General features: G+C 51.2%; 2 protein-coding genes across 5 annotated transcripts in view; both read left to right on the forward strand.

Moving 5' to 3' along the window:
• CFAP99 (cilia and flagella associated protein 99) overlaps positions 1–14,187 on the forward strand; it is a 44,179-nt gene extending 29,992 nt beyond the window's left edge. Inside the window, exons 11-15 of the mRNA XM_058546577.1 lie at positions 7,312–7,453; positions 7,679–7,830; positions 8,702–8,907; positions 10,805–10,967; positions 11,238–14,187. Of these exons, the coding sequence (XP_058402560.1) occupies positions 7,312–7,453; positions 7,679–7,830; positions 8,702–8,907; positions 10,805–10,967; positions 11,238–11,354 (780 nt within the window). The 3' untranslated portion in view covers positions 11,355–14,187. The remainder of the gene's footprint in view (positions 1–7,311; positions 7,454–7,678; positions 7,831–8,701; positions 8,908–10,804; positions 10,968–11,237) is intronic.
• Positions 14,188–16,249: 2,062 nt separating this feature from the next.
• Positions 16,250–26,025, forward strand: part of RNF4 (ring finger protein 4) — a 35,587-nt gene continuing 25,811 nt past the window's right edge. For 3 of the 4 annotated variants that reach the window (XR_009220918.1, XM_058546579.1, XM_058546578.1), the window contains exon 1: positions 16,250–16,350. The gene's annotated coding sequence lies outside the window, so the exon portion shown is untranslated. The remainder of the gene's footprint in view (positions 16,351–26,025) is intronic. The other variant, XM_058546581.1, reaches the window with a different exon arrangement.

Below are 26,025 nucleotides of genomic sequence, written 5' to 3' on the forward strand. Positions count from 1 at the left end.
ACAGGAATGTTAGATCTTTTGTTATAGTCCCACAGGTCTCTGAGGCTCTACTCATTTTTTTCAGTCTATTTTCTCTATATTGTTCAGATTTGGTAATTTCTATTGTTTTATCTTCAAGTTCACTGATTCTTTACTCTTTCCCTCCATTCTGCTAGTGAAACCATCCATTGAAGTTTTTATTTAATTTATTATGTTTTTCAGTTCTAAAATTTCCGTTTGGTTTTTCTTTCTGACTCCTATTACTTTGCTAGGACTTTATTTCTTTGCTGAAACTATTTTTTCATTTGTCTCAAGCATGTTCATAATTGTTTGTTGAAGCAGTTTTATGATGGCTTCTTTAAAAATCTTTGTCAAATCTAACATCTCTGTCATCTCAGTGTTGGCATCTATTGATTGTTGGTCTTCACTCTGTTTGAGATCATCCTGGCTTTTGGTACGATGAGTGGTTCTTGATTGAAACCCAAACGTTTTGGGTATTATGTTATGAGATTCTGGATCTTATTTAAACCTTCTGTCTTAGCTGGCTCTTCCCCTGCCAGAACAGTGCCAGAGGGACGCCAGGTGGGCTTAGTGATCCAGCTTCCTCAGTTGGCCTCTGTTGACCCCTGAGAGGGGTGCTCCTCGTTATTGCTGGGTAAGAGCTGTGGCTGGGCCTGCACTGACATCTCCCTGCCTGGGAGAGGTAGGAGTACCTTATAACTGCTCCCCCGTGGCCTCCACTGTCACGTGGCAAGCATGGCAGGAGTAGCCTCTGTAACACTGGGTGATAGCAAATGTCCTCACTTTCTACTAGGCCTCCTCTGATACCACCCTAGTGGGGAGGGGGAGGGACGCCCTGTCACTGCCAGATGGGAGTGGAAACCAGGTGGTGGTCTCTTGACACCTGGGGGGCAGGTCCCTACTCAGGTTTTTTGCCACCACCCAGGAGGGGAGTGATGCACCTCATTGCAGCCTGGTGAGGGCATAAGTCTAGGCCCCCCTTCAGCCTTTGCTCATGTGAGTGGGGTGGGTCCACAGTTTTTTCTGTGATGTCTGGGTGGAGCAGAGCGGTCATGTTCTAAAATTGTTGTATCTCTTTAGGTGGTCTTTTTCCTGGTCCTTTGGCTAGAAACAGCAGGCTTTTGTGGGGGCTTTTTCTGTCTGTGCCTCTTGGCATTTCTGGGTTGCCTGCTTCTCCAGCACCCAGTCTGGGACATGTGAGGTAGAAAGAAGAGCCAGACACCTCACCACCATCTCATTCTTCAGGTCCCATGGTCCCTAGCCAGTCTGCCATCTTCCCTCCACCTTTCATAGTCTTCATATGTTTGTTTTATACACAACATTCAGGGATTTAAGTTGTACAATAGGGAAAAGTATGTCTACTCCATCCTCCAGAAGTGGAAGTTCTGGTGTTGATTTTGAGAAAGCCTTTTTCAGCATCTGTGAAGATAATCGTATTATTTTTCTCCTTAACTCTATTAATATGGTGAATTGTATTAATGATTTCTTAACATTGACCCATCCTTACCTCCCTGGAATGAATCCCATGTGGTCTCCCCTGGTGTTTGAAAGCCATAGGGACTCGTATTTGACTCACATGGAAAAGTCCAGAGGCAAGAGGCAATGAGTGGAGCGCCCGCTTGGTGCAGAGCAAAGGTGGGCTGTACTAGAACGGCCACCCCCTTTCCTTGACCAGAGACCAGATAGGAGCCTGGAAGAAGCCACTTGAAGTCACCTTCAAAGGGCCATCCGGGGGCCGGCCCTGTGGCATAGTGGTTAAGTGTGCACGCTCCACTGCAGTGGCCCGGGGTTCACTGGTTCACATCCCGGGTGCACACCAACGCACCGCTTGTCAAGCCATGCTGTGGCGGCGTCCCATATAAAGTGGAGGAAGATGGGCATGGATGCTAGCCCAGGGCCAGTCTTCCTCAGCAAAAAGAGGAGGATTGGCAGATGTTAGCTCAGGGTCGATCTTCCTCACAAAAAAAACAAAAAACAATGGGCCATCTGGAGGGGCAAAGACTCCAGCAGAGGGGTAGGTGCTGGGGCCAAGGCTTGGAGAGTTGAAGTGCAGCCTGACGAGAGGTCTCGCTGGACAGAGGGACTGCAGTCTGGTTACCCCAAGACAGGTACAGAAAGAACAGTTCACCTAGGGAGGAGAAGGAGCTGAGAAGGAAACAGGGCCCACCCGGCCCCCTCCCACGTAGGCTTTCCCTGAGCTGGGCCTGCCAGGGAGCCAAGGAGCTGTGGATCAGAAAGAGTGAGGAGGGCCGGCCCCGTGGCTTGGTGGTTAAGTGCGCGCACTCCGCTGCTGGCGGCCCGGGTTCGGATCCCGGGTGCGCGCGGACGCGCTGCTTTTCCGGCCATGCTGGGGCCGCGTCCCACATGCAGCAACTGGAAGGATGTGCAGCTATGACATACAACTATCTACTGGGGCTTTGGGGGAAAAATAAATAAATAAAATTATAAAAAAAAAAAAAAAAAAAAGAAAGAGTGAGGAGTTCCTATCTTCTGCTCCATGGAGTCTTTCAGTATTTCTGAAAAGAGGCTGTTCTTGTGACTGCAAGAACAGAAAAGGACTCAGACCTGCCTGAGACACCATCCGGGGGGGGACAGGTTGGAGAGGCCATAGAGACGAGCCAGGTGACCCTCGAAAACAGGCAGGGCTGCTGGCTTTACCACCCCATCGCCTAATCAGCCTGCACCCGTGAATGAGGTTTGCCGTCCTGACGCTAAGTCAAGAGTAGGGGTGTTTCGTAGGGCGGCAGGTCTCCACAGCCCACACAGGCTTCTGCATCGTCCTGACTGGGTGGTGGGGGCTCACACACCCTCTGCAATGCCTTGCAGTGGTCTAGCATGTCCCTCCCGACCTCGAGGGTCTTGTGAGGGTCTTACCTCTAGGTAAGGACCAAAGGAGTCGTGGGCCACCCTGTGAGGGCTTGGTGGCCCAGCCACATCTGGGTACCCTGCTGGTGGATCCCTCAGCCTTGCTGATCGACTGTCCTCATAATTAGGCTGCTTGAGGGCAGCGCCCCAAGCCCAAATTGTGTCCCTCAAAGTCCAGCTGACCCTGACTGAGTGATCCTGTGTAAGCCCAGAGGTTTTTCTCCCCATCCTGGAATGCCCAGCTACATGCGTTTAGATGACTAGTATATTTATAAATAAATTAGCTAGATTAGATGGCACTAAATATTTGAAGAGAAAAGAGATTTTAATTTTTCTTGTGCAGTTCATGTTGGACTGATGACTTTCACAGCCTTAGTGTCTTAATCAATTGTAACTTTTATCTCCACCGAGGTTCCGTTGCTACAGCCTGGCCTGCGGGAGCCCTTTCCCTCCTTCTCTGTCCCTTTTGCACCTGTCTAGAGCCTTTGGACACATCTTTTCTTTTGAGAGGCAGGATGTTCGGGGTCCACCTGAATTTTCTCTGCTTGAGACATAGGTTCAGCTATTCTCCAGGAGCCTCTGACCCTCATCACAGAGGCCAGGATTGATTCCATAGCTGGGGACCAGGAGGAGGAGGAGCTTTTCTGGGTTTTTCCATGGAGACCGGTATTAAGGCACTGTAGCAACAGGCTTGGAAAAGGATATATTTGTTTAAATTATGAGTGTAGCTCTAACATTGCCTCATAATAAACAATTTGAATATATCTTCTTAAATAATCTTCTTTCATCCCCCTTTTAGAATAATTTGACAAACCATACAAATAAGTAGATATATTGAACAAAATGGATAAAGTTCACATAATTACTTGTTGTTTTTGTAATCCATCATTCACAGTTAAATTAATCCAGAATAGCAGTACCAATATTAACAAGAAATCCACTGGGTGAATAACAACAGTTCACATTCTGGTTGTCATGGGTGGGGACTTTTTAGGGGACATTTTACCAAAGTATTCAGTCAGATCGTTTAGTTTGGAGGCCCCTGCAGTGTTTCCATTTGGCTTTGTCACATTGACGCTTTTGAGTGTGTTCCACTTTCACCTGAATTTTGAAGGTGTCCCCGTGCTGGTAACTGGAAGCCCTTGCTGGTGCGAGGTCAGCCAGCAGCCCCCATTCGCGTGGTGCTTGCTGTGGGAAGGGTGGAGAGGTCTCGAAAACGCAGTGGGACCTCTATCGTAGAGCCAGAGGATGCAATAGGCCACTCCTGGCCCCTGAGTGGAATCCGGCAGGACCACCGTCTGAGGTTTACGTTAGAGTAGACAGAGCTACGAGTCAGCCCCAGGACTCCGGCCAGCTGGCTGCCTCACCACTCACCGCCCTGGTGGCCCCGACCTTCTGCGGGCTCGCCTCTCCTGCCCATAGCTGCGGATTTTGTGCCTCTTTTCCATCTTCATGTGCTCGTTCCTTTTCTCTGTCGAACCCTGACGCTGTGCTGATGCTGATGCTACGACTGATGGGGATGCCTTTGTCATGAGTGAGTGGATGCTGTGCTCAGGGTGGCTGAGGAGGTGGGGCTCACTTATCTGCAAAGACACTGCAGCCAGAATGGTGAATGATTTGCCCAAGGTCACGTAGCTGGTCTGGGTAGAGACAGAACTTAAAATCCTGTGGGTCTTCCTCCCAAGCTGGGGCCTTCTCCACGGGCCCGTGCTGCCTCCCCAGTTCTGCGTGCATTTTTGGAGAGCCAGGAGATGCTGCCTCTTTTCCTTGCTCCCAGGCTGAGCGAGGCTCCCAGCTGTCTCCATGCTACCCCAACAGTGACAGGGCGGCCAAGCTGGGGGCCCCAGGACTCGGCTCAGCACGCCTCCTAGTCCAGGTGTCTTTCTTTCTCCGCCCATAGTTTCCTTACTTGAAATAAGACTCATGTGTTTTGGTAGCCCACTTTTTTTCACCTCATATTTCTGCACAAGCATTTCTTCAACTTATTATTACAAAGTTTTCAAAAGTATTTTTTTAAATAAACTTCTTATTTTGAAACAGTTTTAAGAGTCACAGAAAAGTTGCAAAGAGAGTTCTCATATCCTTCCTACCCAGCTTCCTCTGCTGGTAGCATCTGTGATTACAATACTACCCTAGAAAGCACTGCAAACTGGAGGGTTTAAAACACAGTTCTGGAGGCCTGAAGACTGAGATGAAGGTGTGGTCTGGGCCATGCTCTCTGCTAAGCCTCTAAGGGAGGATCCTTACTCGCCTCTTCCAGCTTCTGGTGACCCCACGAATTCCTGGGCTTGTGGCAGCCTCATCCCAGTCTCTACCTCCATCTTCCCATGGCCATCTTCTTTGTGTCTCTCTGTGTCGTTGCCTCCTCTTATCTGGACACTTGTCATTAGATTTAGGGCCCACTCTAAATCCAGGATGATTTCATCTTGAGATCTTTAACTAATTACTTATTGGATCCTTAACTAGTTGGAAATAAGGTCACATTCTGAGGTTCCAGGTAGACATGAATTTTGGGGGGCACCAACCCACTGTATACCACCATGGTATATTTCTCTCAACTGAGAAACCAACACTCGTACATGACTCAACTAAACTCCACACCCTATGCAGATTTCATCATTTTTCTCCACTAATGTCCTTTTTCTGTCCAGGATGCCATCCAGGGCACCATATTACATTTAGTTGTCACGTCTCAGACTCCTCTTGGCTGTGACATTTTTTCAGACTTTCCTTGTTCTTGATGACCTTGACAGTTCCAGGAGTGCGGGTCAGATATCCTAGAACGTCCTCCGCTGGGATGTGTCTGATGTTCTTCTCAGGATTAGACTGGGGTGTGGGAGGGAGACCACAGAGGTAAAGTGCCTTTTCATCACGTCCTGTCAAGGGTGCTGCTATCGACAAACTTACCACGTGGGTGTTGACCTTCATCACCTGGCTAGGTCTCTCCACTGCAGTTATTCCCCCTCTCCCCAGTGTACTCTCTGGAAGGGGGTCTCTAAACGGAGCCCACACTCAGGAGGTGGGCAGTTATTTAGAGGTCTTCTGTGCGGGAGACTTGTCTCTTCTCCCCTACTTATTCATTGAGTCAATCACTTATTTATATCAGGGTGGACTCCAGCATATTTATTTTATACTGTGTTGTAACCCAATACGACATTATTTATTTTATTGCTAGCTTTGGCTAGTGGGAGCCCTTTCAGGTTGGCTCCTGGGTCCCTGTGACATGCCCACTATCCTTTTGTGTTTTGAGCACCTCCTTACTTTACAGTACTATAGAATGCTCCAGGCTCATCTTGTATCCTCCCTGCCCCAACCCTAAAATAGCCATTTCTCCAAGAGCCCTGGTTCCTTTTCTTAGAACCTGGAACGAAATTGCACGGCATTGAAAGGGATGGTCAAGAGCCGTTTTTGATACACACCAGCAAATTGTTTTACGAAAGGATTACTTTGTGCCCCATCTCTAACCCTGGAGACCGAGCTGCCCACAGGCTGGTTCTCCACTTACCGTACAGTTGAGGATGAGCTCCCAGTTGCATAGACTTCTGGGGGCTGGGAGTCCAATAGCTCCCTGGCAGTGCTGGGCTGGTGACAGGAGATATAAATCCCATGCTGTCCTTTGTAGTATCTTGAGGACTGAAAATATCATTCTGAATTGTCCACAGTAGCGCCAAGTGGGAAACAAACTGAATGTCCATCAATGGTAGAATGGATCAAAAAGTTGTGATATATTCCCCAAAACATACAGTCACGAGAATAAGCCAACTATAATCCAGGTGATATTGTGGATGCAACTAATAAACAGGACACTGAGCAGAAGAGGTGAGACACAACAGGGACGGCAAGACAGTTCCACTTATGTGCAGTTCATAGTGGCAAAACCACGCCCTCTTGTTTGGGGCTGTGCACTTCTGAAGCACCACAAGAAAGAAGAGGCATGGGATGACCATCAGGATGTGCTCTGGGGAGCCTGGGGCTTCCTGGGGCCTGGCATGTCCTATGCACAGGCCTGGGCAGTATCTGAATACCCAGCTCCATGTGGCTTCAAAGCAATGAGTGCCCTTGTCTCTTATCTGGAGTCCAGGGGTGGATGGGCTTCAGGGCAAGCCCAGTGGCTCTGACTTGGTTTCCCCAGGACTCTCTTGGCTGTCCCCCTCAGCTTCATCGTCAGATCTGGGGAGGTGGCTGTGTGATTCTGGGCTCACACCCCCCAGGACCACAGTGGAGGAAGGGAGGACATAAGGTGGAAATTCCCCAACAGGCCTGACCTCCAGGGAACCACCAGGAGCTGATGAGCTTAGATCCAGGTTCCAGGGTGACTTGGAGTCAGCGGATGGTTCTGCCCCCCAGACCTCATGCTGATCCCAGGGCTAGGGCAGAACCAGGGGGCACATGCTTGCTCCAGAGGGCCCCTCCGGCTCTGACATGGCAGGTCGGTTGTTCAAGCAGACAGCTGAGCTGATGCAACAGTGTGCCGAGAGGCGACTCCAGGAGGAAAGGTCCATGAAGGAGCTGGTGGAGCAGGTGATGGAGGCACGGAAGAATGTTCAAGTGGCACAGACAAAGCTCCTGAAAGGCCGACGGCAGATAGGTATGGTGCGGGGTCCAAGTGCTATGAGGCAGTGCCTAGCTCTGCTCCCCCCAGTTCAGGTCTGGGCTGGCCTCCTGCCCTGGGTGAGCCACTGTGGTCAGTGAAGGGCTGAGGTGCCCTCAGGGGAAGGCCAGGGTTGTGCAGGCCGTTCCAGGGAAAGGTATCCCCTGCCCAGCGCCTGCCGGGCTCTCTCTGACCCCTTCAACACCCTGCTTGGCCCCCAAGTTCAGGAGGTGATAGAGGAGAGCCGGGAACTGCTGCAGCGCAGCACAGAGGCAGCCAAGGAGGAGCAGAGGCGGCGCTGTGAGCTCATCTCCCAGCTGCGAGCCCTGGAAACGCAGCCCACACGCAAGGGCAAGCTCGTGGACCTGACCCAGGTGAGGACACAGCTCCCTGGAGCCCACGCCCTATCCAACGATCTTGAGGAGCCTCTATGTGTCCTGCTGTGCCTGTCATTGCCATGAGAGGGCGTGTCCAGAATTCCTACCAAGGCCAAAAGCCATCTCGCCCCAAGCTGAGATCCACCTGGCCACCCATGCCCCGCTGTGGACCCTGCACCAACCATGCTGGAGGCCTGGGTCTGGCCCAAGAGTTCACAATGCTGTTGGGGGCCAGGGCCCCTGAGGCTGGGCAAGATAGGCTTCATGGAGCTACATGTTGAGCAAGGTCCAGGGACTCCCCAGGCCCAGGTGGGAAGGGCAGTGTAGGGAGAGTGCAGGTGCAGGAAGGCCAGAGGCTGGACGAGCAGGAGGCTGAGAGGAGGGCACCGGGGCCTGGAAGCCTGTGTGAGAAGCACAGTGAGAGGCCAGGCTGGCACCTGGTGAGGCAGGGGCAGGCCTGGGAGGGCCATGGGAGCAGGACAGGGGCCTGGCCTGGTCTCAGTGGGTGTGCAGAGTCTGAAGGGCTCTCTGCCCAGGCCCCGGAGTCCTGCCTGGGGAGAAAGTAGTGAGCTCCATTTGGGCCCTGCCACAGTGGAGGGGCCTGCAGGGCGCCCGGCTGAGATGTCCAGTCACCACATGGGTCTAGGGCTGCAGAGGGGGCCCAGGCTGGAGAAGCTGGATGGCGGACACATTATACAGGCACTACTGAGCAGAAGGAGGGAGATCTCCTGGGCCCGGCGCCAGGCCTGTGGAACACGGGAGGGACACCAGTGCTGGTGCAGAGGAAAGGCCAGGGCACAGGAGATGGCCAGGCAGGCTGGGCATGGGCCTGGCTCCCAGCTGGGGGCCTCCACCGCCCACCCTGCAGATCCCCGGGTATGGCCTGGAAGGGGAGATGTCCATCGTGGAGCTGCGTGAGCGGCTGGCCCTGCTCAAGGAGATGCAGCGACGCGAGGAGGAAGAGAAGCGGGACCAGATCATCCAGGGCAAGCGTGCCAAGAGCCAAGAGCTGCAGAAGGCGGTGGAGCAGATCTCGCTGTGCCGCGCAGCCATGGGCAGATCTGCAGCCTTGAGGTTGGTACCTGGCCCGGGGGCAGGCGCCTCAGGCAGGCAGAGAGCAGCGAGCCTGCCTTTGCACCCCCGAGTGGGTTCTCCTCGCAACACTCACCACCCTCCTGCCCTGGCAGCTCCCTTACAATAACTTCCCCCACCCATGCTATTTTATTAGACAATTTTCAGGCATACAGAAATGGTGAAAAAATCATGCAGTGATGGCTCACCCATGACCTAGATTCAATCATTTTGCATCTAGGTCATGGGTATGACCTTTTGCCATGTGCTTCATCTAGCTGGTTAGCTATTCATCTGTCTTTGCAGAACCATTTGGAAGTACTCGCGTCAGACACTTTACTCCTAAACACTTTGGGGTACATCTTCTTAAAAAAAAACATTTTCCTACATAACCACAGCATAATGACACAACTAGAAAATTTAAAATTCCCAATGTCGGGGCCGGCCCAGTGGCGTAGTGGTTAAGTTCGTGCGCTCCGCTTCAGTGACCCAAGGTTCATGGGTTCAGATCCCAGGCACTGACCTACATACCACTCATCAAGCCATGCTGTGGTGGCATCCCACATACAAAATAGAGGACAATTGACACAGATGTTAGCTTAGCTACAATCTTCCTCAAGCAAAATGAGGGAGATTGGCAACAGTTGTTAGCTCAGGGCCAATCTTCCTCACCAAAAAAAAAATAAAATAAGATTCCCAATGTCATCTAAATATCCTGTCTGTATTCACATGTCTCCAGGGTTCCCCAGACTGCTATAACTTTTTAAAGATTGTTTGCTGTACCTTTTTCTTCTCTCTTTTTAAACCAGGACCAGGACCTCTGGTTGAGGTTCACACACAGCATTTGATTGTTAGGTATCTCTCCTCTCTTTTAATGGAGAGCATGCACACAAACACCCCTTTCGTTTGTTTTGTGGTGACTTTTCTAGCTCCATGTGGCTGTCTTGTGGCAGCTTGGTCAGGCATAGGTTGGTGTCACTCCTGGGGTCAGGCTGGCCTTTGGGCCCTGGCCTCATCCCACGGGGAGGCAAGGCTGCCCCAGGGGAGGTGGCACCCAGCCCTCTCATAGCATAGCCTGGGTCAGGGCTCCAGAGACAGTGCCTGAGTATAACTGGGGCAGGGTGAGATAGTGGGCTGGACTGAAGGAAGGACACTCACAGAAGCCATCACTATTGGTTCTGAGTGACTGCTGCTCTGGTTACCATTCAGAGGAGGCCCGAGACAACTGCTGGGGGCTGCCCAGGGAGGGCTGACTGGCCACCCGGCAGGTCCCCAAGGTGGCATGCACCTGGGAGACCTCACCACTTCCCAGCCCCTGGCCTTAGCCTGACAGACCCAAATGCAGTCTGGTTGGCATTGGGGAACCTCTAAGGGTCCAAACCCACTAACAAAGCTTCCGGAGTCCCCTGCATGCAGACCCCATGGCATTAATTCACCAGGAGCATTTTAGTGGGCAAGGGGCTGGAATCAGCCAGGCAGCGATGGTGGCCGAAGGAACAGCACCTGTGAATGCCCTGATGCTGTGATGTGTGCTTAAACCAAAGGCTCAGGGAACAGTGTATAAGGAGACCTTCTTTGAGGAGTGGCCTACGTAGTGTAGAAGAGATCTGCAAAGATAGAACAGTATTAGCAGGCGTTACCTCTAGGTAACCCCTAGAGTTAGGTAAGAGAGTGGCGGGGGAGCGCGAGATAAAGGGAGGCTTTTACTTTTTTACCCCAAATACACAGTTAATACACATGGAATACTTTCTCAAAATGCGAAGTACGAATTGCAAAATGGTAGAGGCGCCGGGGGGACCCCACCCGCGCGGTCCTCGGAGGGCCTCTCTGCCTGACCCTAAATCCCTTCCATTAATCTGGGGTTGGGGGACCCTCCTAAGCCGCCCTGTCGCCCGCCCAGGTGGGAGGAGAAGAAAGCTCTGTGGGCGGACCCGGGGGCGCCCTCCCAGGACGAGCGCGTGCTCGAGCTGCAGCGCAGGATCGAGGAGAAGGCGGCCGAGCGCCGCAGGCAAGCGCGCCCGCTGCGCGTAGCGGCGCCTCGGGCCCCGCGCCCCAAGCCGCGGGTGAGCCCCGGGAGGGGCGGGGAGAACCGGGGGGAGCGGGGGCGGGGGGCGGGCCAGGGAGGCGTAGAGGGGGGCCGCGGGGGGGAGGGGCGGGGAGGCCGTGGCGGGGCGCGGCGAGTGCGGAGGCCGTGGAGGGACGCAGTGGCCGGGCGAGGAGCGCGGCGTGGGGGCTTGGCTAGCGGCGCGGCGCGGGTCCCAGGGGAGGGCGCGGAAGCTGCAGGGGTGGGGGACGCCCTCCTCAGCTTGACCTCCGCGCCCGCCGGCCCGCAGGCGCCGCTGGAGGCGCAGCACTGGCTGGAGTTGGAGCGGAGCCGCGAGCGCAGGCTCCGGGCGCTGCAGCAGGGAGGCTCGGCCTGCGGGCCCGCGAGACGCCTGGAGGCCGCCTGAGCCCGGCAGGCCGCCCCGGACCCCGCGACCCCCGCCCGAATAAAGCGTGAGGCCGGCGGTGTCTGCCTCCTTTTCCTGGGCCGCGGGTTCCTCTCCATTCCTGCTCTCTCTCCCCGCCCCTCTGGGCCCCCCCGCCCCCCAGGCTCCATTCCCCACGCTGCCTCCGCACCCCTGCTCTACGCCGCACCCCGCCCCAGTCTCCATCTGCCCAGAGTAGGGTTGCCAGATGAAATGTAGGACGCCCAGTTATTGCGTGGGACAAACTTATGCTAAAAAAAGTATCTACTCTTCATCTGGAATTTAAATTTCTCTGGGCGTCGTGTATTTTATGTTTTATGTTTATATTTTAAATCTGGCACCCTAGCCCAGATCCGGGCCCATACCTCCGGCCCAGCACAAGGCATTCCCGGCGCCCCCTCTTCTCTGCTCCCAGAGTCCTCTCTGCACGTGGAAACCTGGAATCCCCACTCTCTGTCTGGAGTCCGGTGGCTTAACCTGGGGACCCCCAAGACTGTGTGTGTAATTGTGCATGTGCCTTTGGTTGGAGAAGTGGCCAGGATTCTTGAGGCACTAGGAACCGGCCCTTCTCATGCCTTATCTCATGTAAACCTCACCGCGAGGGAGGGCGGGCCAGGCTGTACGAACTGTCCCCCACCCCCATTCTGCTGAGGCCATTGGTGCTCAAAGCGGTGAAGTGACCTGCCCAGAGAGCCGTCACCGCTGGGACTGAATCTAAGCCTGGGTGACTTGAGAACACACCCAACTTTCTCCAGCATCACTGAAGGAACAAGGTTGGGGCCACCAGGCTCGCCCAGGGCTGGGACCAGGATAAATTCATTCTCCTGGGTCCTCGGACCCAGCACTGGGCTGGAAAGGGCATAGCCTTGAGGACGGGCTGGCTGAGTGAAAGCCAGCTGGTGAAAGGCAGCCTCAGGAATAAAGCTAGCTGTGCTGCAGCTTCCAGGAAAGAGCGAGTATGGGCAAGTCCATGGTGTGGGGGGCAGTAAGGGAGGGGCTGGAAACTGCCAGGTGGACAGATGTCCAGGAGAGAGATCCCCCCACACCCCATATCCTGGGAGGAGGAGATGGCATCTCAGAGGGGGAGGCTGAATCCCAGGGCACATTTAGATCAGGAAGGTGGGCATCTCACAGTGACAAGAACAGACTAAAGACCAGAGTTCTCCCCCAAAATTCTGAATCATGTCAACCCCAGGACTTTCTCAGCACCTGGGTTGGTAAAGGGAGGAACTTCCCACCTCCCTGTCAAGTTAGAGCTTTTTAAATTTCATTAAAAAAAATAAACATGACATTTCTTATATTCTGTGTTGTATGATTCAAATCCATCTCATTTGATATTGAGGGAATAACATTGATGATGATCTGTCCAGAGAGCCCCTCAGGAGCTCTGAGGGTTTCAAAAGGGGAATTATTAGTTCTCATAACTGGCAATCCAAAGGTAGAGTGGACTTCAGGACATGCCTGATCCAGGAGCTCCATCTCCAAGCTGGTAGCAGTTCTAGCCTCCCAACAGGAAGAAGGGCCATCTCTCCCTGCAGCTCTTAGGAAGGGAAATCTCTCTGTCCTGGAAGCCTGGTGCGAACATCCAGTCTCACTGGCCTAAATTGAACATGCAGCCAATTCCTGCAGGGGGAAAGGTCTGCATGGGTGCCCAAAGCAAGCACTGTGGCAGGAGGGGAGAATTACCCTTCACCTATCAGACTGGTCTCTGGAACAGAGGGGAGAGGTGATGGCCCAATAAACTCGGGGTGCTTTTGACAACAATGCTAGTTGGCAGTCCAGAAGGTCCCTACCCATCCTCCTGGACTGGGCAGCTGCTCAGGGCTCCTTTGAGAGCCCCTGGGGCTTCTGCTCCATACAGTCCTGGGTGGGAGCAGGCCTTAGGCCATCCCCTGAGGTTGGGGATGGCAGAATGTCTCCTTATATCCGTGTTCCTTGCCTTGTGATCTCCCATCAAGAGGCGGAGTCTATTTCCCCCAGCCTTGGATCTGGGCTGACTTGCTTTGGCCAACAGGGTGCAGCAGAAGTGGCTGTGTGCCAGTTCAGGGCTTGGGCCTCAGGTGGCCTTGGACCTCCCTCTTGTTCTCTCGGAACCCTACCTAGCCCCAAAATGAGCACGTCCAGGATGTCCTGCTGGGATGAGACACCATGTGGAGGAGAGCCAGTTGTCCCAGTTAACACCATCCTCGACCACCCTACAGACCCCAACATGTGAGGCTAGCCAGAACCAGACACCACCCCCCCACGCCCCACTAACTTGTAGATTCATGAGCAACAATAAATGCCTATTTGTTTAAAGCATTGAGCTTTGAGGAAGTTTGTTCTGAAGCAAGAGCTAACTGATGTGCCCTCAAAAGCCGAAGGCTTTCATTCACACTGTGGATCCCTGCCTCCCCCTCCCTGCGTGAGCCCTTTGAGAGAGAATCAAGTTGCTCCTGGAACAAGGACCAGCTGGGGAGATAAGGTCCAGCTGATGCTGAGAAAGCTCTCTGGACCACCTGGGGAACTGACATTCTGCTTAAGTGTATTTTCTGCATAAAGAAATACCAGTCTTCAGCAAGAAGACCCTCCTTGACAGTATCTGAAACTCACTTGGTCAAGGGTTCTTTCTTTGGAGATAGTTAAAAAGCAGATTCTCAGGCCCCATCCACAGAGATTCAGGTTCTGGTATGAGGCCCAGCAATCTGCATTTAGCTGTGTGGCACTGTGGAAGCACCGAGGTGCCAGTCTTTTCTCTAAGCTGGGGACGTTCAGGGCAGGATGGAGGACTATTTGTGAGGGAGCCAGGGATGCTCACGCCACAAGTTCAGTGTCAAGTGAGGTTCGGAGAGGCCTTCAAGGCAGCTTTTGAACACGAAACTGGTATCTGTCATGACTTTTTCAACACCACGTCTTTTCAACACCACGTCTTTAATGTATTAAAGTCACAAATGGAAAACTCTAGCTTTTCCTTAGGCTATGAAATTCAAATTACTAATCTTATTTATAAATCTGGTCATTTTTAACTATTGTTTTGGTTAGTCATATATGGTCCCACCTATAAGCTGAAATTCCCTTAAACGTTTTAAACTGCATTTATACATGTAGAATCTACTTTCCTTTTTTAGCATTTCAGTTGTCTGCCCTCTCCAGTATTTAAAAATTCCTATAGATATATTAAATGTCTACATTTCTCTTAAACGTGTAAATTCTCTTTAATATTCCAATTATGATCACAAACTTTGGAAAATCTTATATCTTCCAACTTAAAATCACTATCAAAAGCAAATACTCAACCACAAATTTTACAATGGAATCAGATTTATCTGATACTCTGCCATGCCAAATTCCCTTACAATTACATAAAATATCAACACAGAGATTGCTCGGTAAACTCAACAGAAAAACATTAATGCTCTGGTTTTGATCTGCTTAGTCATTTCCATACATGACTCAATCTTCTGGGTTAAAGACCCCTTCTTAGGAAACAGTCCACCCCAAGGCCTCTGGAGTGACCTGGTTACTGCCTGAGAGTGCCTAGGGACCAGAGATGATGGCCGTGGCCTGAGATCTGGGTATTCTCAGAGCAAGAGGGACAAGCTGGGCTCTCTTTTCCGGTTGCCAAATCCATGCCCAAGTCCAGTTCTGGGAGTTGAACTCAAGGAACCCACCACCCAATTCTCTAATCAGATTGTGCTCTGCCCTCCCCACCCAGGGGCTGGCATGCACCTGTGCTGTGCTATGTTGAGTCCTCCAACTCCCCACCTTCTTCCTCAGAGGTAGGTACTGTTGTTATCCCCATGTGACAGGTGAAGGAACTGGTCAAACCTGCTTAAACAGTGGAGCTGGGATTCAAACTCAGGCAGGAGGGATCCAGGGCCTGCACTCTCCTGACCCTTGGAGTTGCACCAGATGCCCCTGGCCGCTGCCAGCCTCTGCCTGGGCTATGGCCCCTTTCCCAGGATCGGACCTGGGCAAGAGTGCCCCTCCAAGGATTCAGTCCTTCCTTTCCTGACACGCACTGCCCAAGGGATACTCCAGACTCTTAACCTGGAATCGGGGCCCTCCAAGATCTGACTCTTGCCTCCCCCGACCCCCGCCGCTCCCCACCTCTGTGCTCCTGGCACACCGGGCAGCCTTCAGTGTCCTGGACATGCCAGTCCACCTCTCCCCATCCAGGCTCCCTCTTCTTGGAACTCTCTCCTCCTTTCTAGTTCTTCCAGTTCTCAGCTCCGAGGTCGCTTCCTCCGGGGAGCCCGCCCAGACGTCCTGGTTGAGTGTTTCCTCCGGGTTCCCGCAGCTGGGCCAGGCTGTGCCTCTCTCCTGTCTCCACTACCAGCCTGGGAGAGTCCGGGATCACGGGGACCAGATGCCGACCCAGGGCCTGGCACGTCGCGGGCGTCCTGGAGGAGCTGCAGATCCAGGGTCGGTTTCCGGCCGTGGTAGAGACCCCGGGAACACTGCTCACAAAGGCCTCACCAACAGCGAGGAAACTGAGGCCCGGAGAGAGGCGGGAGCGGGCCCGGGTATGCCGGCCGCGGAACGGCTGGCCTGCACTAACGTCCAGCTCCGCGCCGTCGGCCGGGCGTGACGTGCCAGCGGAAAGGGTGCCGGAGCCCAGGGCAGCGGTCAGTCCGCGTACCACAACTCCCGAGAGGCGTTGCGGGCGGAGGGGCGCCGGCCGCGACTCTCGCGGGAAACCGGGAGCTTGAGCTCGCGAGCGTGGGCGAGGCCGGAAGGAGGCCCGTTTCAAAGTGGTAATAGATGGTTGTCTTATCCAATAGGATTGAAAACCTACCTCCTCGACTGGTAGACCGCGGGGTAGGGCGGCGGCGGCCAATGGGGACGCGTGGGGGGCGGAGCCGAGGCCTCCGGAGCGGAAGTGGGTTGCTGTCGAGGCGGCGGCGTCTGGCTGGAGGCGTCTCGTCGGCAGCTTCCGCAGGTGCTTCCGCGCTCGGGCGCGTCGGCGGCGGGGCCTGCCGGGCGGGGCCCGCCCCAGGTAGGGTCGGGCTGCCGGTGGGGAGCGGCAGGCCGGGGCCGGGCAGATTCGGGGTTCGGGCGGCTCGCGGCCTGCAGAGGCCTCGGCGCCGCGGCCCGGGGAGCCGCCTTGGCGCGGCCGACTCGGCTCGGGCCCCGCCGCCGCCGGCCTCCCCCGGGAGCGCGGGCCGGCTCGCCTGCCCTCCCCGCCGTCCGCGCGGCGGCACGAGCCTGGCTCGGCGCGGGCAAGGGAAGCGGGAGGCCTCGCCCTGTGTCGGCTGCCGGGCGGGCCGCGGCCGCGGCACCTCGTGCGTAGCGTCGCTGGGGAAACTGAGGCTGCGGCGGGGAGGGACGCGCCAAGGTCACCCGGAGAGTCGGGCAGGGCGGCCCGGGATGCGGGCCGATCGAGGGAGCCCTGGGCAAGGTTTTTGTTCCCCGCTGACGCCGCCTCCTTTGTGCGCTCGCGCCCCGCCCCGCCTTCGTGGGCCCGCGAGTCCCCCCGGACCGCGTGGCGGGGCCGTGGGGCCGCCCCGGGAGCGCCCAGCGGCCCGAGCTTGGTGGAGCCTCAGCTTCCGGTGGCGGTGGAACCCGTGACCGCCGAGCCCGCGGCCGCGCCCCCGCCCCGCGGGCGTCCGCACCTCCCCGGCGCGCCCGTGGGCAGGCGCCAGAAGGTGAAGCTGGCTGAAGACCCGAACCAGCGCTGGATGAATGCCGCTTTCCACCCTTTGACCCGTCGAGGGGGGGAAGGGGAGAGTTCAGGGCCTGGAGCCCGCGGTAGCCGTTTTTGTGGGGTTTGTCTTTTGTCTTACCCTTGCCGGTGCCCATATACCGTTCTGCCTCTGCGCCGAGTTCTCAGAGCCACACTTAGGGTCTCCGCTTACGCTCCTGAGTAGTTCGGGAGACCGAGGCAGTCTGCGCAAGGTCACACACCCAGCCAGTTGACGACAGCGAGTGTAGAACCTAGGTTTCCTGGCTGCAGGACTAGGCCTTTGAGTTCAGTGGCCAGGAGTTTGGGGACCACTGGTAATGAAAGGTAGAGACGTTGAAGGAAATCGTTTTGTTTTTCTGGTGGTTTGTTTTTTACTAGGTGGGGAGACAATGGGTTCGGTTTTATGTACGAGTTTGAGGTGAAATGGGAACGTTCAAATAGAAAGATGTATTGCTGTCTTTTATTTTTTATATTGCTTGGACTCGAGCTTCCAACTCTGATTCTAAAATCGTACTTTAGTACAGTAGTTATCAACCTTCTTATGATGATCACCCCCTCCCCAGGAGCTTTTGAGACATTGTTTTCCTCATTGCCCTCTCCATGAAATCTTGATGCTGCTTACGTACACTGTCTTTTTGTGTACGGTATGCGTATCTGTGCGTATCTCACCCATAAAAAGGGTGAGAATTTTTTGCCCACTAAATCAGCATATTTTTGAGGTCTTCTGTGTGTCGAGCTTTCTGCTTGGGGTACAGCAGTGAGTAGAATACGAATGGTACAGGCCCTGGTGGAGCGGAGAGGGAATGAGAGAAATTCCTCGAGGTTAAAATACAGGTTGTGCAAGAGATGGGACTGGGGAGGTAAGCAGGAACCAGCTCACAAAAGGTCTTTGGTGTGCCCTGGAGTTAAGGAATTCAGAATTTATCTTAAGGCCAAGTGGGAAATCACTGAATTGAGTTCTAAGCAGAGAAGTGACACAGTTAGATTTGCATTTGAGAAAAATCAGGGGCCGGCCCCGTGGCTTAGCGGTTAAGTGCGCGCGCTCGGCTGCTGGCGGCCTGGGTTCGGATCCTGGGCACGCACCGCCGCACCGCTTCTCCAGCCTCGCCGCGTCCCACATACAGCAACTAGAAGGATGTGCAGCTATGACATACAGCTATCTACTGGGGCTTTGGGGGAAAATAAATAAATAAATAAAATCCTAGAAAAATCAGTATTCTGTGAGAAGGATGGCATAGAAAGGTGGGCAAGACTAGTGGCCTTAGGATTAGTTAGGAAGAGAGATAAGGGTAGCTTGGACCAGGCTGGTGACTGGGGACCAAACTTTGTGTCAATGATTGACAGTTGTGGCAGTTCTTCACTGACTCTTTACTTAGAGGCTGTTAGCAGTCCATGTCCAGTAGTTCATACCCCCACCAATTTCTGGAAAAGATTTGAGGTGCTACTCAATGAAAATATGTTTACAAGGTAATTGGTTTGTATGCTGTATAAAAATGACTTTGTGTGTTCTTTGTATGTTACTAGTGACTTATTTTGAAATGATTTACCTACATCTTTCACTGTTCCCAAATTAGGAATGTTTGAAGGATAAGGTGGCTCCTGTAGAATATTACAGGATTGACTCTTCTGTTATTGAGATATAATTCACATATATGCTCTTGTAACTTGTCTTTCCTAAATAATTTATTTTCAGCAGGGCTTTGGGAGTCGTAGAGCAAGGCATTTTGAGGTTTTCTCTCTGAAAAGGAATGCCCAGAGCACAGGTACTGCTGTACCCTGAGGTCAGAGTTCAAGTGTGAGAAAACATGAGGTTAGGATGGAGGGTCCCACCACAGGGATCTGGAATTTCCTTTGGAAGTGGTTTTCTTTTCCTAGGCATAAATAAGAATTGTCCAGTTTATTTAATACCACACCATGCAGAGTAGGAAGGGCCTGCAAACATTTCAAAATGAGTGTTACCAGTAGCCTGTTTGTACAAAAGAGAAATTGTGGCTTTCCTGGAGTATTCTTTTTAAACCACATGGTTTCCTGGTGTTCCCACTAGGGGTACATTAACTGCAGAATGTACCACCAGATAGCTGAATAAATTGGCTTGCTGTATAGATTTATTTGACATAGACAAATTTAAAATACAGGAATGTCTGCTAAATGACATTATTATCTGCGAATGCCTTTTTGTTTTGGAATTGTAATAGCATTTCTTTATGGTGTTAGTAATGTGACTCAGTTGTCTGTAGGGGTTACTCTAGGTTTGTGATGTAATCACATCTAGTGTTGAGTAGTTTCTCCCACTTAACTATCACATCCACCCTGCCAGCGAGTTGTGGTTAGCTCTATTTTACATGTCCTGAAGCACAGGGACAGGTCACTTGCCCAAGGTCACACAGTTAGTAAGCAGACCTAGCATCTGAACCTTAGTCACCAACGTCTTTGTTCCTTTTGCTGGACTTTGTCATTCACATTTTTCTGTGGTGGGAAAGCCTATGGGTGGTGTTTCTAGTAGCTTCAAATAGTAAAAATAAAACTTAACAGTGAGGGATATTGTCTTTAGTTTTATGTTTCTTTTTCTTTTCAAGTAATATTTACCCAGGAGGAGTCAGATTATAAATATTCTCAAGAAACTTAATTTTCAATGATTGCGTTGTATTCCCGAAGACACTTGTTATTGTTTCTGAGTGAATCTCTCTCCTCCTGCTCAGCCAGGGGAGGTCGTCTTTAGGGCCTGGGCATTTTCCTGTCTACTATACTTCATCTCTTCTTTTAGCCAAACTTGCTGAATTCTGCTGCTTGCCTCAGCAGATCAGTACTAAAACTTGCTTCCTTTCCAAGCACCTTCTTGATGTTTTTCAGTTCTTAAGTAATAAGAACTATTTGTTCGGGGTTCTTCCTCCGTGTTGAAAATGCCTCATGTAGAGCTGTTCTCTCCTGTTCTATCATGACCATCTGTTTTTAAGTCTCCCTTTGTTTCCTGATGGTACTTGCAATGTAAAGCTCCATTTCCCCCATCTCTGGAATTCTTCTTTTTCTCCCCCCTCGAAAACACTCTGCCATCTCTTCTAAGTATCCGCCGTCTCTTTCAAGCATCTAATGAGCTTGATAATTTAATTTCAGTTTGAAAAATATCTTTATTTAGCCAACATGTTTGTTCCAAGTGCTGTACTAAGAGGAGGGGTGCTGTAATAAGTATTTGACTTAGAGTTGTGTTTATCGTATTGAGTATAGTAGAAGAAGTGGTTACATCAGGACCAGGAGGAGTTAGAGAAATGTAAGTAACCTTTGGGGCAGGCCTTGAAGGATGAGCAGGAGTTCTCCAAAGTGGGATGGGGGTAGGGTGGTCTTTGCAGGCAAGGGAACAGCGTGTATCCGATTATGGCACTGTGATAGGAAAGAGCCTAGAGTGGCTGACTGACTCCCTGGGTACCTGGAGTAAAGTACAGTCAGTTCTGCTTTAAATGCTTGTTTGAAAGCATGAATTAGTTCCAACAGTATTGATATATTAGGGAACAGTTTCAACATAATGGGAATTTTGAGTTTGCTGTGCATAATTTCATCTATGGGAAATTATGAACACAGCAATTGGAACTCAGCTGAACCAAGCTTGACTCTGTTACGAGCCACAAGCATGCACATCTGATGTTACAACACTCACCTTACTCCCAATAACTCATGAGCTACACACCTGGGAAAGTGCCATAGTTATTGTAGTATATGTGCATTTCTTAACCATTTAACGTGTACAACTCTGCTGCCATTTTTGTTGGTTTATTATTTTGTGTGTGTGTGTGTATCAAAGTTTTTGAGTGTTGTACCCCTAATGCCATTTTTTTTGGAAAAGCCCTGTGGGTTTTTTGGTATCATGTGGCGATTTTTAGGAACACATGTCCAACTGTAAATGAGGCCAGAAAAGTAAGTGGCAGGTTAGGGAGGAGAGGTTGGCTGTACTATGTGAAGGCAATGGGTGTGGTCATTTGGGAGCATTTGCAATATTCTTGGGTCTTTTGGAGCCTGGTGATAGTGTCTGCGTGCCTGTGCGTGCTACCATGTGAAACTTTTTAACTTCCTCAGGCCCACTTAATGTTCTCCTTTTTTTTTTTTAACACATTTTATTTATTAATTTTTTTGAGGAAGATTGGCTCTGCGCTAACATCTGTTGCCAATCTTCCCCCCCTTTTTTTTTTCCCCCTCCCCAAAGCACCAGTACATAGTTGTATATATCATAGTTGTAGGGTTGTAGCTCTTTGTGGGACGCAGCCTCAGCATGGCTTGATGAGCGGTGAGTAGGTCCTTGCCCAGGATCCCAACCCTCGAACCCCGAGCTACCGAAGCGGAACGTGCGAATTTAACCACTATGCCACCAGGCCGGCCCTTAGTGTTCTTCTTACTGCTCTCTTTTGCCTTTTCTATCTCTTTAGAGCGTTCCTTTCGTTGTAGGTGCTTGCTGTTCTTTTTTGTGTGTGTGTGAGGAGGACCAGCCCTGAGCTAACATCCAATGCCAATCCTCCTCTTTTTTGCTGAGGAAGACTGGCCCTGGGCTAACATCCATGCCCATCTTTCTCTATTTTACATGGGACGCCGCCACAGCATGGCTTAACAAGCGGTGCGTCGGTGCGCACCTGGGATCCGAACCGGCGAACCCCGGGCCGCCGCAGCGGAACGTGCGCACTTAACCGCTTGCGCCACCGGGCCAGCCCCGGTGCTTGCTGTTCTTTATGCAGCACCCCAGGTGCTGCATTTGTCCTGTGGGCCAAGGACCATTGACTTCATATTTTACTTCCCAGGTAGAGTGTTGAAGGAGACTTGAAGAGGATCTGGATTAGTGCTTCTGCTGCTGCTCATAAGCCCAGGTGTGGCATCCTACTGCCAAGATTAATGTCTCTAGAGAATTGGGTTTGGGTTGCCCCTTGGTGACTGCATGCAGCCATTCATTAGCCAGCCCACATGTGCATCTGCCTAAGAGTGGAAGGGAATGTTTTGTGCTGAGGAGCCCTGGGGGCAGTGCTGGTTGAGACTAGCCCCCCTCTGGAATGCAAATGAGGGAATTCCCACTGTGAGGCACTGCTCAGCTGCTCTCTGCTGCGGGTATAGGTCAAAGAACCAAATTTGTAAGCTTCTGACTTCCCCTTCCCCACCAGGGCCTGCACCTTGGCTATTTTTAGTGGTTCTAGATTCACTCCACCACACATCCCACCCTACCCTATCCCAGGTTCATGATTCAGTAAAAGCAGCTAAGCTTCCTAGCTGGCTTTCTCTGGCAGGCTCCATGCTTGGGTGCCGTCCACACAGACCCAGCATGCCTGCCTGCCCCCTGTGAGTTTTATGACCACAGTGACCTTGGCCCTGGGGAAGACTGGGAGGCTGTTGATGGCTTCAGCTCCTGAGGTCGATTTGCCCCATTGGCCTCTGGTATCTTTTCAGCCTCTGGAGGGAGGGATCCTTAGGTTTCTTTCCTTATATTACCCTTGCTCCTGGCCCCCAGGAATTGCCTTGTTTGTATCACCAGAGCCCAGGCCACCATGGCTGAAAGATAATTAAAAGGGATCAGTGAGGAGGAGAAGCCACCCAGCCTCACTTCCATGCTGTCCCAGAGAAACCCTTCTACAAAGGACTAGTTATAGGATCGGGTAGTTGGCTTCAAACCTGCCAAAATTAGTTGGTTGGATTTGATGTCTTTTAATATCCCTCCCAGTTCAATTACTGATACAACTTCATCAGACATGGCTGTTAGAAAATTAAGATCCACGCCCCCCCCCCCACCGGGCTCCTGGGGTTTCGTTGACAAGGGGTCAACCTGGTTGGGGGGCGGATTCTCATAATCCTTCATGTGAAGGTATAGAGAAGTTCTTACGAGCAGCTTCTTTGAGAAGAAGAGGAGCCAAGATCCACTCTGGGTATATTTGAGTCTTAGGTGTATCCTGGAGATCCCACAGCACGGGAGAGGCTGAGGATCCTGCTACAGGCGAATTCCTTACAGATGTTTCTGGGTCTTTGCCCCCTGCAGAGCGTTCCTGAATACTTAACTAAACCCTGTCTATTTAACGTATCTAGAAAAAGAGTATCAGGTGGTTTATTTTTAACTTTTTTGTTGTGGTAAAATTTACGTAACATAAAATAGACCGTTTGAACCACTTTTAGGTGTTCAGTGACATTGAGTAAATTCACATTGTTGTGCAGCCATTATCACCCTTCATCTCCAGAACTCTTTTCGTCTTTCTAGACAGAAACTCTGTGTTTATTAAACAATAACTCTGCATTCTGCCCGACCCCCCAGCAACCTCCATTCTACTTTCTGTCCTTGGATTTGATGACTCTTCGTTACCTCATATAAGAGGAATTATGCAATATTTGTCCTTTTGTGTCTTATTTCACTGAGCATAATGTCTTCAAGGTTCATCCCTGTTGCATGTATCAGAATTTTCTTTTTAAGGCTGAATAATATTCTTTTTATTTTTATTGATGTTTGTTTTTTCCATAGATTTTCGAAAAGCTGAAATTTATTCTTAATCCTCTACCCTTGCATCTCAAGGCCTGAATCAGAAGCAAAAGTGGAACATCGCTATACTTGTTCTTTTTCTCTAGTAGAAGCAAAAGGTGATCCTTAATGGGTCTTGTGTTGGGAGAAAAGGAAAGAATTTCCCTGAGTGACAAATCACTAAGCAGGTTTGAAGGCCCCTTGGTTCTGGTGTTCCTTTCAGGCCTCTGGGACTTTGCTGGTTGCTGGTGGTACCTTCTTTGGAGTATAAGATAAATTTGTGAAAGACCAAGTTGCTGCCTCTCCAAACATAGTCTGTTGCTTTCTGTTTCTGCCAAATACATTCATCTAGTCCCTGCAGAAATCTCAGGGGAGACCAATGGTTGAGGCTGTGCGCCTCCTTTAGGAATGAGTAACTGGGAGACGGCTGCCCTGCTGCCTCTGTGCTGGCTCTTCAGCATCCTCTATGTGGGAGTGATTAGCTATCTCCTGCCAAGTCTTTCTGGAAATGAATTAAGCCTTTCTGAGAGCTGGAAACATTTGTTCCAGTTCTTTCTGCGATTGAAGATTTGCTTTGCTCTCATCTAGTCACACTTAAACTTGTAAAAAGAGCTATGATTTCTGGCCTTTCTGACATAATACATATTTATTATTTAATTTATTGGTTGTCTTTCCACTTAGAATATATGTTCCATGAGTGTCTGTTTTGTTCACCACTGTATTTCTAGTCCCTGGAGCAGTGCCTGACCCAGAGTAGGCACCTGTAAATAGTTATTGAATTAATCAGCTGGTGGGGTTGCCTCCAGGGTGCTAGGAACAGTACTGGGTACTTTCACTCAGCATCACTCTTCCACAGAACAGCTGCAGAGTAAGGGATATTTTCCCCACGTTAAAGATGATGAAACAGGCATGGAGGTCAGTATTTGTGCAAGGCTACAGGGCTCATCTGGCCAGCTGCATGATTGCTGGCTATTTACCATGCCTCCTCATTTGTATGACAAGCAGGAGGCTCATATTTTTCTTAAGTACTAAGGCCTGGTTGTTGATGTGACAGTCGCATCAAAGTTCCATGTAGGAAGCTTTGAAATGAAAGTTATTGGCAGCTCTTAATACTCATGCCCAGTTCCCCCAGAGGGCAGGTTGTACTGGGCACTGGTATGTTGCCAATGGCCTTGGGTATTTTTGACTTTGTTTACAAAAGCAGTTGAGCGACACAAAACAGCAGTCTTTAAAATACTCTTGCTCTTTAACACATGTTCTGTAATCCTACTTTTAACGTTTCATTTAGGGAAATATTTAATGTGAGAATGATTGTATGTTTATGATTTAAAAAGGGGAGACAGGAGTTAGACAGTTGGTACTAGCCACTGCCTCATCAGTCACTGATAAATTGGCATTTCCTTCCTGACATTCTGTAGGATTTAGGCTTCTCTCTGCTTTTACCAAGCCAGCATAAAGAGGTTGTCCTCGCTAGCTCATTGAAACTCACAGGAGACTATGCCCCTGTCTCAGAATAGCCATTTATGAGTTTACAGTGAGAGCTGCTTTATAATTGCCACACAGAATAAGTGACCCAATGTGTCTGCACGTCATCTCCCAGGAGGAAAATGCACAAAGAGCCACCTTAGATCAGATTTTCAGTGGGTGACTGTATCAGCCTCGGCTGCCCTGGCATGGGATGGGGCTCCGTGGGGCTGGACTGGACAGAGCTGCTCATCCAAACATCTCCCTTGGACATGCTGCGGAGTTGCTGCTTGCTTCTATTTTGGGTGCACCCCTCCCCAACGCCTTTTCTTGACTCTCTTTTTCTTGCGTTATGGGAAGACCATGGTGTGAGATGTGACCGAATCCGGCTCCAGTCTGACACTTCCTGCCTGCCGAGCAGTCTGTATCTAACCATTGTGTATGTAGGCATACATGTGTAGTCACATCCACATATATGTTATGTCTATATGTATGGTTACGTGTGTCACACTCCACTGGGCGGAGGGGGGTCATCATCTGAAGTGTCCGTAATGGCTTCGTGGGAAAAAAATCAATCTCTAACCATAACAGAACAATTGAGTAGACCATTACATCTGTGAGAACACAGAAAGCACTAACTTTGTCAATTCCCCCCTCCCATCCTGTTGGTCCCCTCTCCTCCTTCCACTCTCTGCCACTACCTCCAAGCCACACAGCTTTCTTCTTGCCTGGGTTACCGTCAGTCTCCTCTCCAGTCTGCATTCTAACTGGTTGGGTCTCCCATCGGGCCTCAGAGCACACAGGTGACACAATCTCTCTGAATGCAGATTTCACTGTGCCATCTCTATCTAAAACCCTTGATTGTCCTGCTCTTGGGGTGTGGGTTAGGAGGTGGGTGTTATTATCTGGCCAGCGTCACCTTCTATCCTCAGTTCTCTGACACCACCCACACAGTACTTGTCTCAGGCTCTTCTGCCCTGCATGTTCCACACACCCGGTTTATTTCTTGAACAACTCCCATCACTTCAGGCATCATTCAGTGTCGCTTCCTCTAG

This window comes from Diceros bicornis, chromosome 8 (genome assembly GCF_020826845.1).
Source record: "Diceros bicornis minor isolate mBicDic1 chromosome 8, mDicBic1.mat.cur, whole genome shotgun sequence".
Lineage (NCBI taxonomy): Eukaryota > Metazoa > Chordata > Mammalia > Perissodactyla > Rhinocerotidae > Diceros > Diceros bicornis.